The sequence below is a fragment of the Bison bison genome, unplaced genomic scaffold, assembly GCF_000754665.1.
Source record: "Bison bison bison isolate TAMUID 2011002044 unplaced genomic scaffold, Bison_UMD1.0 scf7180017864388, whole genome shotgun sequence".
Taxonomy (NCBI): Eukaryota; Metazoa; Chordata; class Mammalia; order Artiodactyla; family Bovidae; genus Bison; species Bison bison.
The window spans coordinates 6,369,014-6,383,061 of NW_011494960.1; the positions used below are offsets into that span (position 1 = coordinate 6,369,014).

The following is a 14,048-nucleotide window of genomic DNA, read 5'->3' on the forward strand; positions in this document are numbered from 1 at the left end:
GCCAGAGAGGTTTCTGCTCCCCTGGGGGTCCACCATCCCTTGTGGGCTTGATCCTCTGCCTCCCGCTTCTCCTGACTCTACTGTAACTTCTTTATCTTCAGTGTCTCCCTCTTCCTTAGCTCCTTTCTGTTTCTAAAGCTAGCCTCACCTTCTTTGAAAGAAAACTTTTTACTAATAAACAATACATGAATTCAATTATTCATTTATTAATTTCCAATAAGTACTCGTTGAAATTCCATTATGTGCCAGGACTGGATATTCAGATATAAACAAGGAAGAAATGGTCACTTCTTTCACTGATTCTATAATAGAGGGGAGGAAGATGGACTGAAACAAACAAACAAACAAAAAATTCAGAAGAATAAGCCAAAAATTTAGTACAGGAATCCCACATATTGAAATTGGCAAAAAGTACAGAATAACCAGAGTAGATCGGCCAGGATGACCAGGAAGGCCTCTCTCAAGAAAGAGTGATCTCAGGAGAGACAGGTGAGAAACACCCAGTCATGTGAAGACCAAGCAGAAGAGTGTTCTGAGCAGAGAAAATGTCATATGCAAAGGTCCTGTGCTTGGCTTGTTGGTGAGTTGGAAGGATGGGGAGCCTGGGAGGGTGTGGCATGAGATGATACTGGAGGGTGGCCAAGGACAGCTCACACTGGATTACATTCTGAGGGAAATGGGAACCCAGGGAAGAATTTAAGCAGGGAAGAGACATGATCTGAATATAATTTGTACACTAGACTGAGAGGTAGGGTAAATACATGCTCTCTTTTACCCAGGACGGTTTCAGTTTATTCCTGCCATCCATGTATAATCATCAACAAGGCCCTTTTCCTCAGTGGAAAGTGACTTGGTTTAGATGAAAAATTGTACAGTCAACTTAAGCAGAGTGGGAAGCCATGAAGATGGGGAGACTAGATAGACAGCTGTTACAGAAACCCAGGTGAGAAATGGTGTGGCCAGGAGCATGGAGATGCATGTGAAAGCAGGCTGACGGACTAGAGATGAATTTTGGAAGTTGAATCACAGAACTTGTTAGTGGACTGGATGTGGGGTAAAGGGAAGGGAAGCATCAAGGACATGCCTCAATTTCTGGGCTGAGCAACAGAGGGAATAATCGGATCATTTACTTAAATGGAGCGGCCTGAGTGTGAAGAATTCTGGTGGGGGAGATGGGAGCTCCCTTTGGGATACATTGAGTGTGAAATCTCTGGAAGTCATCAAATCAGAGATGTCTAGAGGGAAATCAGATATATAAGCATGGAGCTCGGAATGAGGTTCTCAGGAGGAGAAATAATTTTCAGAGCCATCAACATATAGATACTGTTTTCTTCCAAAAAGGAGGGAGAGGACAATTGTGCTGAGCGTGGCTCAGAGTCCTCCTGATACAGGAAGGGAAACACATCGATTGTCTTGGCACCTGAGAGGTCAGCGGTGACCAGAGCTGTTTTGCTGAGCAGTGGGGACAGAGGTCAGGCTGGTGGGGTTCTAGTGTGAGTCAGAAGAGGGAGCAGAACATGCAAGTGAGCAGACTCTCAGGTTTGATGATAAAGAAGAAGAGGAAAAGGTGCCAGAGTGAAATGAAGAGTGACATGGATTGAAGTCAGGGTTTTCAATGTGGGAATTTATTCAGGAAGCAGTTACTGAGGGTAAGGACTCTGCGAGGCAATGTTCACATGATGAGAACAAGCTGTAGTGTGTCTGTAACCAGTCAGGCATCTCTTGGGCACAAGGGCTCTCACTCTGGAGATCCGTGGAGGAGAGAGTTCCTGCCTCTGAACCTCTCGGTCTTGACAACACATCCCTGCTCTCCTGGAGTCAGACACACCAGCCTGCAGTCCTGGCTGCTCACCTGCTACAGGTGTGACCTGGAGCAAGGTCCAGATCACTTACCTCCAAGCCTCATTTCTTCAACTGAGACCTGCAAAGCCTTTGTGGTAAATCAAATAACGCACACAGAGTTAGAACACTTACAATGAAAGAAAATGACGGCCTCTATAATTACTATGCCTCAGCTTCCCACATCCCAGAGTTTGGCTCGCCATTGGTCTGTGCTTCTGAGGAGGCTTCTCTTAAACTGCATTGGAAGTGTGTATCCACATAACTGACATTCACTCTAGAAGTGAAAATAGTATTTTGTTTGACCCAAATATAGTGAGGATAAAGGTAAGGGAAACTCATCTGAGAATGATTTCTTAGGTTAAATGAGCTGAGACCAGTTAACAGTTGAGTCAGGGGTAGGCTCTGGTGTTGATGAGAAATAACTGGAGTCTAAGATGCAGTTTCCAGGACAGGTGTCATGGGACTCGTCTTCCCAAAGCAAATGTGCCTTCTTGATTTGGGAAGAGATCCCGGGGGATAAGGCCTGGCGTGAGGTGGGTCAGGATGCAACTGGCTGGGCAGTGGAGAGTCGGGACACAGAGAGGCCTGAGGCAGCAACACAGTGACTGGGGCGGAAGAAGTGGGGATGGGGCTGCCCAGGCATGTGCCAGAGTCAGGCCCCGGCCACTGAGGAGCGCAGCGTGATGGCCAGTGCTCTCCCAGCACAGGCTTACTCAGGAGGAGAAATGGGGTCCTGAGAGTCCCAGGGCTCAACGGGCTCATGTGGGCACAGGGCAGGGTCCAGGTCGCCAGGGATTCCTGGGGCCCTGTGGTCACAGGCTTGTCCTCCACAGAGCTTTAACTGTCCATATGGTGCCAGCAGGCCTTTCTCCCGAGTTTGACTCGAAGACTCCAGCTTCCATCAACATGTTCAGTTCCACAAACATTTATTGGACACCTCTGGGTACCTGTCTCAGTTCCTGGGGAGACAGAGTTCTGTCTCACTCTTTCCCTGTTTGGAGGGAAGTGATGTGTGACTCATAGCTTAGTCCCAAGAGAATTCTACAGTCCCACCTTCTAGGACAGTGTCCCTTGACCCCACACAGAGAGCTCTGATGACAAACTTTGGGGACTAGACTTGGGGACAGAGAAGGGGACAGGACACAACTGCAGGGAGTGAGAAGGACTGACTGAGAAGGGCCTGGAAATGGTCCCCGTGTAACCAGAGGGGCCTGGGGAGGGAGTGGGTCTGATTAGGGAAGGCTGGAGAGGGCGTCTGTCCTGAATGATGCTGAGATTCTATCCCAGAACCAAACACACAAGCACAGGCTCAGCCTTCACGTTGGTGTCCGGCCATCAGTCCTGGAACTAACAGGCTGTCCTTATACCAAAGAATGACACACAGTCTCAGTATTCCATCTCTTGAGCATTTATTAGATCTGCTGCCTTCTGAGGACAGAGAACTCTCTAGGTCAGCATCCCTGCCCTTGGGGACTCACTTCGCCATCCCCTGAGCAGAGAGAGAGGCAGCTCAGTACTTGTCAGGCAGGCCAGCAGGTCTGAAGTGGTTGGGGTCTTTGCCGCTCCGGCCCCATTCGTTGGCAGCCTGGTCGGCCCTCGAGTCCTCCTGACCCTGGCCACTGGTCGTACCCTTAAACAGAGGGTCTGTGAATCTCTGAATATTTTCTCTGGCATCACTAGAAAGGAGGAGGGCAGGGAGGGGATTAATCCAGGACTATGAGCTGCAGCCTCACCCTCCCATCTCTCCTCTTTCCAAGGGATCAATGGCTCTGAGAGGAGCCAAGGAAAGAGGGGCTACAACCCTGAGGCTCCCTGGGCTCAGCCCACCTCAGCCCTGTGCTGGGTGAACAGCACCCATAGAGGGAGGGTGGAGAGTCGCCTGTCCCACCAAGTTGCTCTGCTCTTCAGCCCCTCAGACCTCACAGTGGGCACAGAGCAGGAGGGTGGGTAAGAGGAGGAGGGCACACAGACTACAGGAAAGTTCTCCAGGGCTTGGCCCCTCCAGGTTGTCCTAGGCAGCCAAGCTCTGCTCACCCATCCCTGCATCCCCAGGGACCCTGGTACCTGATCACTTAGCAGCCCAGGCACCCCCCGGTCCCCTTCGGGCAGCGTCATAGTTTCCGCGGGCGTGGAAGTATTTGTCTGCACCCTTGTAGTTGGCTTCTCTCATGTCAGAGTAGGCTCTCCACATGTCTTTAGCCCCTGGAAAGCAAAGCACATGGAGTAAGGATTATCAGGGGAGAGAAAACGGTGACACAGCTTACAGAAGAATCAAGGAATGAAACATCTTCCACCAACTCGGTTTCAGCCTGTGGTCATAGCACCACGGATGCCGTAGGGTGAGAAGAGCATTCCTTATGCCCAGTTGCCTGCTCCTGGTACTGGAATGAGAGTCATTGGGGTGGGGTAGGGGAGGGGCTACAGTTGTGGGACTTGTTTGTCTGACCCCTGTGATGCTGTCTCTGCTGCATCTCAATGAGGGCTCTACCTGATATGTTTAAGGACAGAGGGAGTTATTACAGGACAGGATTCCTCAACAGCATTCTATTGAAATTTGAGACCAGGTACATTGTTGCTGTTCAGGGCTGTCCTGGATATTATAACATGTCTAGCAGCATCCTTGACCTCTCAAACTATTCCCCAGTGTGACAACCGAAAATGCACCCAAACATCACCAAACGTTCCCAGGACACAAAGTTGCCCTGGGTCCAGAACCACTGTTGTAGACAAAGCTGCATAGGATAAGCTCCAGGGCACGTGGGTGAGTGAGGAGGTGACATGCGAGACAGATTCTGAGAAAGGGGCAGACATACAGCTCCTCTGCTCTGACACCTAAGAAATGTGTTTCTGCCTCATGAAAGGATCAACTGTGACTTGATTGCCCTGCCTGTTAGGTGAGTGAACGGAATCCTGAGAACTCTCCAGTGGACGGTACTGATGATGTGGGCTGCTTGAGGCAGTGGGTCTTTTCCTCAGCCTGGCTGCACTTTCCAATCATCTGGGGAGACACTGAAAGTCCCCTGAGCCCTCACAGCCCAAGCCAATCACCTCCCCATCTCTGGGCTGGTCTCAGGCAGCAATAGTTTTCATGGCCCCCCCAGGTGACTCCAAACTGCAGCCAAGATTGCTCAGCCCTCGGCTTGAGGAAGTGATGCTGGGAGAAGTCTACTCGGTGAGAGCCTTGGCCTCAAACACAGCTGGGTTCCCACCTCTGTCCTGCCACCTGCTGACGGGCACTCAGTCCCTGGGCGATGGACTCGGATGCTCTAAGCCTCGGTTTTCTCCCCTTTCGGTGGAGGAAGATGCCCCCTCAAGGAGGTTTTCTGCAGGTAAGTAGGTGACCAACTGTCCCAGCTTGACCAGAACTGCCCCTGTCTTCGTGGAACTGGCCCAGTTAGTGCTGCTAGTGTCCTGGAAAACTCCCCAGCCCTGGGCAGAGCAAGAGAGTTGGTCACTTGATTTGTGTGAAAGGGCTGAGTTCCTGGTGGAGGCTTTCATATGATATTAGGTGCCCCCCCCACCCCACACATACACACACCTTTATTTTTTGTAAGTTTAACAGCTCAGAAAGGGTAGGAAATAGACTAAAGCAGGGACGGTGTCACTGAGTATAGGAAGGACCGACAAGGTGTTCTGAAGGTCTCTGAATTGTCCAACTAGGAAATGGAAGGAAGGAAGAGAGGAAGGGAGGGAGGGAGGGGCAGGGATGGAAAGACAGGAGAGGAGAACAGATGGACCGCTTTCACCCTACTTCGTGCAATTGGTCTGAGGGAAAGTTTGTTCCATTTCAGACTTGTTTTGTGTCTTCCACTCAAACTGCTGTTTCAGCTGGAAATGATGCGCGTTCTTTCTCTAGTACCTGATGGACATAAATCCTGTGCTTTTCAAACTCTCTGAAAAAAGCTCCCCCAACACCTGGCACATTCTACCACATACGGGAACACCTCCTAGGACCGCAGCTCCAACCCTCAGGGGTGTTTAGGGTGAAGCCTAGAGGCCCAAGAATGCCATTGCCCCTCCATCGGCCTTACCTTCATAAGCCTCACCAAGGAAGGACATCCACTGGCTGTGGACTCCCAGCACCAAGGAGCAGAGAATGAGGCCTGTGAAGAGCTTCATTGTGCTGAAAGGAGAGGAGAGGGTCAGGGAGACACAGACAAGCCTCGCACCCCCTCCGCCTGGGGTTTGTATGTCGAGGAGAGCCTGGCTGTTCATCTCTACTAGACTCTCAGTGGCCCTACTAGGACACACTGCAATAGGACCTTACTCGCAGCCTCAGGCCCTCAATTCTGAACCCACCAGCCCTGAACCCAAGACTGTCTAAGAGGTCACCCAGATGGCTTTGATGGAAGAAGAGGACCGTTGGGTCCAAGCTGTGTCTTACTAAAGCAGCCTGTCGTAATCAAAAAGCATTTCCCTTGCGCCACTCTGCCAGCACTGACCGTGTATTGGAGAAATAGAAATCAGAAGAGTTATGTTTTAAAGCAAATGTTTTCAAAGAAATGGCTCCTTGAAGTGGTTTCTCACCTGATCCCCAGTGGATCAGAGCGGCTGGTCCCTGCCTGCTGTGGAGTGGTGGCTATATTTATACTGAGCCATCCCTGGGAGGTCGGGCACGAGGAGAACAGCTGGACTGGTGCCCGGGGAAAGTCCCTGCAGGTCATTTCTCTTACATATCTGCAAAGGGTGACTTACTGGACACCGATGGTTGTCCTCATCCACAGGTCATTTCCCTGGTTGTGCAAGCCTGAGGAAATGAGGGAGGCCTGATCTGCCTGGTATCTGCTGTCAGGGGTAGAAGCGCTGAGGCAGGGTCATCTGGACATGAAGGGTGTGGAGCTCCAGGATGGAGGCCCCCTGGCGGTTGGAAGGTATGTGATTAGAGGATGCTCTTCCAGCCTAGACCTTGTTATTTTCCTGGTCATTCCCTCAGCATGGTCCCTGATGAGCCAGACAGAAGGTGTGTCAGAAATTAAACCCTTTGAGCTCATGTCCAAAGCCCTTGAGCCTCAAAACGGACAGATCAGCCCCACCAAATCGCATGGGTGGTCTGGGCTCCTTCCACCACCCTGAGTGCCTGTGCTGAGCTCTTGGCTCCAAGGCGATTGAAATCCCTCTCAGCCTCGAAGACAAGAGGTATATTATCTAAGCTGGATCCGAGATAGGGGCAATCCTGGTAGAGAGGAGTTTGTGCTTCCCCAAGCCAATCCTGGAGATGCCTCGGAGTGGGAGTGAGAGTGTTTGGTGCAAGGGGCTAGTATGTAATCTCTAAGAAGCCCATAACAGGACACAGAGGGAGGTAGCAGCCGTTACGGAACGTGGCAGCCCAACTGGGGAAGGGCCAGGCTCCCTGTCTGGGGTTGGTGGAGGACAGCTCTTTGTCTGCTGCATTTTCCTGGCTGGGGCTTGGGGTGTCACCGTCTGCCCTCTTGTCACTGTGAGTCAAAAATATCAGCAGTGTCATCCTGGCCGATGAGGCCTGTACGTGTATGAACAGAGCCTTCAGCTCTCAAAAGAAAATGTTGCTTGTGCTTCATCCTTACCAGAAACATTCTCTAAAGAGAATTCTGGAGACTGTGGCTCAGTCAAGTTGACATTGTTCTATGTTGTCTAAAGACAGAGCAAACAAACAAAACCTGAAACCAAAGGAAGTTGACTCTTTTTTTCTTTGCTGGATTGTTTTGAAAGAAAGTGAAAGTGAAGTCGCTCAGTCGTGTCTGATGCTTTGCGACCCCATGGACTGTAGCCTTCCAGGCTCCTCTGTCCATGGATTCTCCAGACAAGAGTTCTGGAGCGGGTTGCCATTTCCTTCTCCAGGGGATCTTCCCAACCCAGGGATCGAGCCTGGGTCGCCCACATTGCAGGCAGCTGCTTTACCATCTTAGCCACGAGGGGTTTTTTTGAACTGGCCAGCAAATACTACTTTTTTTGACTTTCAACTCTCTGCCTGTTTAGTTAAATGTTATCTTGTAATTGTTTGCTAATATAAGTGAAAGACAGAGTCTTAAACTTGGTTTGAATTAAAAAATCTAGCATCTGGGAGAAGAGAGACATGCCAAGATTTTCTTTTGACTTCACAAAGATTTCTTATATGTATTTATACCACTTAGGACCAAAGATTGTCAATGACATCCATAATAATGTTATCAGGGCAACAAATCATCAGTTAAGACAACACAGCTGACTTCTTTTTTGGAGATTAAAAAGTACAGGAAACGCAAACAATTTAAAAGTCCAGTTGCCTTATGTGACTATTTTTAAAAACCTCTTCCAAGGACCAATTTAAACTTAAATTAACAGAAACCATGTCTGTCTCATCATGTTTATACCTATAGTGCTTATCACGCTCTTTGGTGAATAACAGGTACTCTTTCATGACTTTATTCATTTTACAGGTACTTTCTGAGTTGTTCCTATATGTGCTGGATGTCCCTAGCCCCATAATGTTTATACTGTAGTAATCAGTAAATCGGAGAAGGCAATGGCACCCCACTCCAGTACTCTTACCTGGAAAATCCCACGGACGGAGGAGACTGGTGGGCTGCAGTCCATGGGGTCGCTAGAGTTGGACACGACTGAGCGACTTCACTTTCACTTTTCACTTTCCTGCACTGGAGAAGGAAATGGCAACCCACTCCAGTGTTCTTGCCTGGAGATCCCAGGGATGGGGGAGCCTGGTGGGCTGCCGTCCATGGGGTCGCACAGAGTCGGACACGACTAAAGCGACTTAGCAGCAGCAGCAATCAGTAAATATGTATATAATACAAATAGTGACATCTCTCATTATTTAAATCTAATCCATCCCTGACAGTGTGTTGGTTGGAAAGCAGTAGTTTTTTGGAGGGTCAGGGGTAGTAAAATTTTGAATATCAAGTATCTTAATTATTTTACAAGAGAAAACATATTAATCTTTTAAATAAATAAAAATTAACTAAAAATAGCTAATTTTTTACAGATAATATCAGAAATATTTGAAAATCTGTTTAACAATCTATCAAGGATACCTATACAATAGAAGGCAAAACAGCAATTGCCTAATTATTTAAAAATTAAAGAGCCCATTAGTGGGTGTCTTGTGCGAAATCTACACTAATACTTTAGAAACTTGGACATGAATCCTGTTTTCTTTGTGTATTGCAACAAATATGCCTATAAATTGTAAAAATTAAAAGATTTGTTAAAGATTATATAAATAATTTTGCATAATAAAGTATACAGGAATGTTGGTGACAGAATAAGTAGAAAAAATACACATCTAAGATTCATCTCTGTCCAAATTCAGGGAGCTGGGTGACAGTCTTTTCTACCTGCACTGGAAATTCTGTATACAGACGGTTGTAAACAATGGTCTGAAGTTATAGATGATGCAATTATTGAAACACACACAGGCATGTCAAATGGATGTTTGTTTATATTGCCTTCACTTTCTATCACCCTCATAATATGAAACTATGCTAGCAGTAAAATTTTTGAATGGATATTAATATTTAATGTGACTTGATCACTCATTGGAAATGGGTGTCACTGTTTTCTTCAGGATCCAAGTTTGGCCTTAGATAGTGATATGAACACACACCACACACATTATATGCAGAAGAGACAGCCAAGTATCTGGGAATAAATGCAGGTAGATCAGTGTGTTCAGTGGTGGAAGCTTGTGGAAGTTTATTTCCAATCACTTCCATTTTTCAGTGAAATAGGGAGCAAAGTCATCAACTAAGAGGAGAATGGAGGAGGAGGTATTGAAAGTTCAGGATAGAGGTCTAGGAGACGTCTAGGAGACTGCACAGGGAACGAGCTAGGAAGTGTAGTGGATTGCAAGGCAGCTCGAGGTTAATGACCATGAATTGAAAGTGAGACTTGTCACCGTGGTTGTGTGTTTTTCTCTGAGCACATTCAGTTGCCAAAGTATAGACCTGAAGTAAGTGGGGAGTGGGATATCACCACTCATTAAATACTTGCTGAGTTACTGAATGAATTAATGCATGCAAATGTCAAAGGAGGAATCACTTGAAGATGAGGGAGTGGGCCTTACTAGTGGTCCAGGGGTTAAGACTCCGTGTTTCCACTTCAGGGGAGCATGGGATCAATCTTTGGTTGGGGAACTAAGGTCCCGCTGCTGCTAAGTCACTTCAGCTGTGTCCGACTCTGTGTGACCCCATAGATGGCTCTGCCCATGCATGATCAAAGAATAAAATAAAGATTAGGGAGGGTTAAAGGATAGAGGGAGAGCATTAAAAAGGGAGGGTGACTGAAAGTGAAAGATGGGCATAACATATACGCCAAGATCCAAGACTCCCTTAGGACCACTAAGGATGTGGTTGCCCTGGTGTAGTAGAAGCAGATCTTTCTCTGATAATGAAAGGAAAGGAGAGAGGATGAGGAAGATGTATTTTGAGATGGAGGACAGAGAACTGAGGAAAACCAGGAACACCTTTCCTTTACCCATCGCTCATCACTCTCTGCCTATTTGCATTTCTGAGTTTGGCAGCAGAGCACAAAACCTAGGGGTAGGGACCTAGGTCTGCCTTCCTGGCCATCTGCTGTATCTCTAACACTTAGTGCAGCACCACCCCCATAACAAGTTTGTTTTTATTGACTAAATCAATGAGTTTATGAAAGAGGAGACTGGTAGAGGTCATGTGAAGGTGGAGTTTGGAAATTAGGAAGAATGGAAAAGCTTTGAAACAATGATATACATGGTATAGGATCAGTCATTTAGAGATGAATATGGACATTGTGTATATGTAGTGAAATCCCAGCCTACTTGAATGGCTGAACTTACTGTCAAAATATATATCCAGAAAGCAAACACTCTCCAGCTTCATCCTATTATTCTGCACCATCAACTGGATTATTGTGATGAAACCCTAACTGGATTCCATATTTCCACCCTTGTTCTTCAATATAGCAACCAGACTTAAAAAACAAGACCAATCATGTCTCTGCTCAAGAGGATCTTGGTTTCACCCACAGCTGAAGCCAAAGCCCTGCAATGGCTTTCTGCTCTGTCTCACTCACACCTCATGACTTAGGTCTCTCCTCTCACTTGCTTCCCTCTGTCCACCACACTGGTCTTTTAATCTTTAAGCCCTCCAGGCACATTTCACCCTAAGGGCTTGGTTCTTTTCATCTGAACATTCTTTCTCCCGGATATTTGCATATTGGGATTTTGGCAAGAGCAAGATCTTAGATTTCAGGATGTGGGAAGGTTCAGTACAATCAATGTCATTAAAAGTGTTGGCAGCAATAAAAAGGAATGCATTTGAGTCAGTTCTAATGAGGTGAATGAACCTAGAGCCTATTATACAGAGTGAAGTAAGTCAGAAAGAAAAAAACAAATATCATATATTGACACATATATATGGAATCTAGAAGGATGGTACTGATGAATCTGTTCACAGAGCAGCAATGGAGACTCAGACACGGAGAACAGACTTATGGACAAGGGTGGGGAAGAAGAGGGAGAGGGCGAGATAAATGGAGAGAGTAGCATAGAAGTAAATACATCAACATATGTAAATAGATAGCCAATGGGAATTTGCTGTGTGACTCAGGGAACTCAAACTGGGGCTCTGTAATAACCTAGGGGGTGGGGATGGGCAGGAGGTGGGAGGGAGACTCAAGAGGGGGGGACATAGGTACACCTATGGTTAATTCATGTCGATGAATGACAGAAATCAAAGCAATATTGCAAACCAATCATCAATCAATTAAAAATAAGTAAAAAAATTTTTAAAGAGTATTGGCAGCAAATATGTAGAAATGGGCATTGTGAGTGACATGAGATCTATCAGCAAATATAATGGAGCCATACTTTGTCCCCAAACATTGCTAATCAGATTGTCTATTTCAGAAGCATCCTGTGAGCATTTTAAGTATGCAGATTCCTGGGCCAGAATCTTGAAGGTTCTGATTCAGCAAGTTTGGGGTAGACTTTAGGAATGCCTATGTCAAATCTCCCTGTTTTGGAAATCACTTATGTAGATAACATTGGTAAAGCTGGAGAGAGAGTAGGAAAGACTAGGACTTAGGAGAAAACACTCCAAAGTACATGGGGCGTAAAATCTGTGGAAATGACAGTGAAGGAGAAAAAAGGATGGAGCCCCTTCTTTCCAATTCTATTGTTCAGGATTGCAGGAGGTGTGCCCCATGGAAGATGGTGACAATAAAGCAGAATCGACATGGGGAAGGCAAGTTTCAGGATTTTGTAATGGGGAAAGGAAACAGGCAAAAATAAAGGGGAGTACTCTCCACAGAGCCTTCTTGCCCAGGGCTCAGAGGAAGGGTAGGAAGAGTGTAAAGAGGTCTGAGGCTCTTTGCTCAAGGAGCGCATAGTTTTTGTGATGTGAAAACAGGGATGGGAGAACAGGGGTAAAGGAAATAGCAGTTTAGACAACTGTTTAGTGACAGCAGGCCAGGATCATTTACTGCTTTGGGCTGATGGAGGTGCCGTGCCATGGAAGGCAGATACTTATGAGCTCATAGGAAACCACCTCCCATCCCCCCCCAAAGTGCAAAAGGACAAATGAAACAATGGGGATGCCTTTCTGATCTCCCTCTCCTCCTATTAACAGAAGTTCTAGAGCAGGGGTTCTCCATCCTCTGGGATCTAATGCCTCATCATCTGAGGTGGAGCTGATGTAACAAAAATAGAAATAAAGTGCATGATAAATGTAATACACTTGAATTATCCTGAAACCACCACCACCCTGCCCTGGTCCATGGAAAAATTGTCTTTCATGAAACTGGTCCCTGGTGCCAAAAAGATGGGGGACCATTGTTCTAGAGAGAATGGAGCAACAGAGGAGGAAGATAGAAAAGAGAGATCAGTGAGGGTAGGTAAGGTATACTCCCAACACATGAAACATTTATAAGTAAGAAGCTGGTCTTTCAAACTGACACACAGTATTCAAGCTTGGTGTCCATAGGTCTAATCGGCCAGGTGTTTCTACCTTTTGAGATCTCTGATTACTGGGAAGAGGATCCCAATTTTCTCCTTAGGACAAGGGTGCTTTGTTTATCTATGAATTCATCTTTTTTAGAGTCACAGTCAATTCATTCTTTCTCACATGTATACCAGATCTCCTGGGAATATCTCTCCTTTACTCATTAAGAAAAAATCCACTTCCATAGAAATAAACTTATCTACAAAACAGAAATAGAGTTACAGATGTAGAAAACAAACTTATGGTTACCACGGGGTAGAAGTGCATGCGTGCTTAGTCGCTCAGTCGTGTCCGACTCTGTGACCCCGCAGACTGTAGCCCACCAGGTTCCTCCGTCCATGGGATTCTCCAGACAAGAATACTGGAGTGGGTTGCCATTTGCTACCCCAGGGGATCTTTCCAACCCAGGGATCGAACCCAGGTCTGCCACGTTGCAGGTGGGTTCTTTACTGTCTAAGCCACCAGGGAAGCCCAAGAATACTGGAGTGGATAGTCTGTCCCTTCTCCAGGGGGTCTTCCTGACCTTGGAATCAAAATAGGGTCTCCTGTCCTGCAGGCAGATTCTTTACCAGCTGAGCTACTAGGGAAGCCCAGGGATAGAGGTGGGGAGGGATAAATTGGGAGACTGGGACTGACATATAAACACTACTGTATATGAAATGGATAACTAATAAGGACTTATTAATAGCACGGGCTTGCCAGGTGGCGCTCGTGGTAAAGAACCCTCCCGCCAATGCAGGAGACATAAGAGACGTGATTAGATCCTTGGGTCAGGAAGATCCCCTGGAGGAGAGCAGAGCAACCCACTCCAGTATTCTTGTCTGGAGAATCCCATGGACAGAGGAGCATAGTGGGCTACAGTCCATGGGGTCATAAAGCATCAGACATGACTCAAGGTACTTCGCACACACACACACACACACGTAACACAGGGAACTCACCTCAGTACTCTGTAATGACCTATATGGGGAAAGAATCTTTTAAAGAGTGGATGTATGTGTGACTGATTCACTTTACTGTACACCTGAAACTAACACAACACTGTAAATCACCTATCCTCCAATAAATTATTTAAAAATGAAACAGTCCACTTCCAAACTTCTTTCTATGGAGAAGCTTTGTGTATGTGTGTGTGTGTGTGTGTGTGTGTGTGAAGTTGCTCAGTCATGTCCAACTCTTTGCGACCCCGTGGACTGTAGCCCACCAGGATCCTCTGTCCATGGGATTCTCCAGGCAAGAATACTGGAGTGGGTTGCC

At 46.8% G+C, this 14,048-nt stretch overlaps 1 protein-coding gene across 2 annotated transcripts in view; it reads right to left on the reverse strand.

Annotated features, from left to right (window-relative positions):
- Positions 1-3,228: 3,228 nt before the first annotated feature.
- The window catches only part of LOC105001998 (serum amyloid A protein-like), a 12,225-nt gene continuing 1,405 nt past the window's right edge, over positions 3,229-14,048 (reverse strand). The window contains exons 2-5 of one of the 2 annotated variants that reach the window (XM_010858452.1): positions 6,538-6,699; positions 5,874-5,965; positions 3,907-4,044; positions 3,229-3,518 (exon numbers count right to left, since the gene is read on the reverse strand). In XM_010858452.1, the coding sequence (XP_010856754.1) occupies positions 3,911-4,044; positions 5,874-5,965; positions 6,538-6,560 (249 nt within the window). In that variant the 5' untranslated portion in view covers positions 6,561-6,699 and the 3' untranslated portion in view covers positions 3,229-3,518; positions 3,907-3,910. Of the gene's footprint in view, positions 3,519-3,906; positions 4,045-5,873; positions 5,966-6,369; positions 6,438-6,537; positions 6,700-14,048 lie in introns of those variants that run through there. The other variant, XM_010858451.1, reaches the window with a different exon arrangement.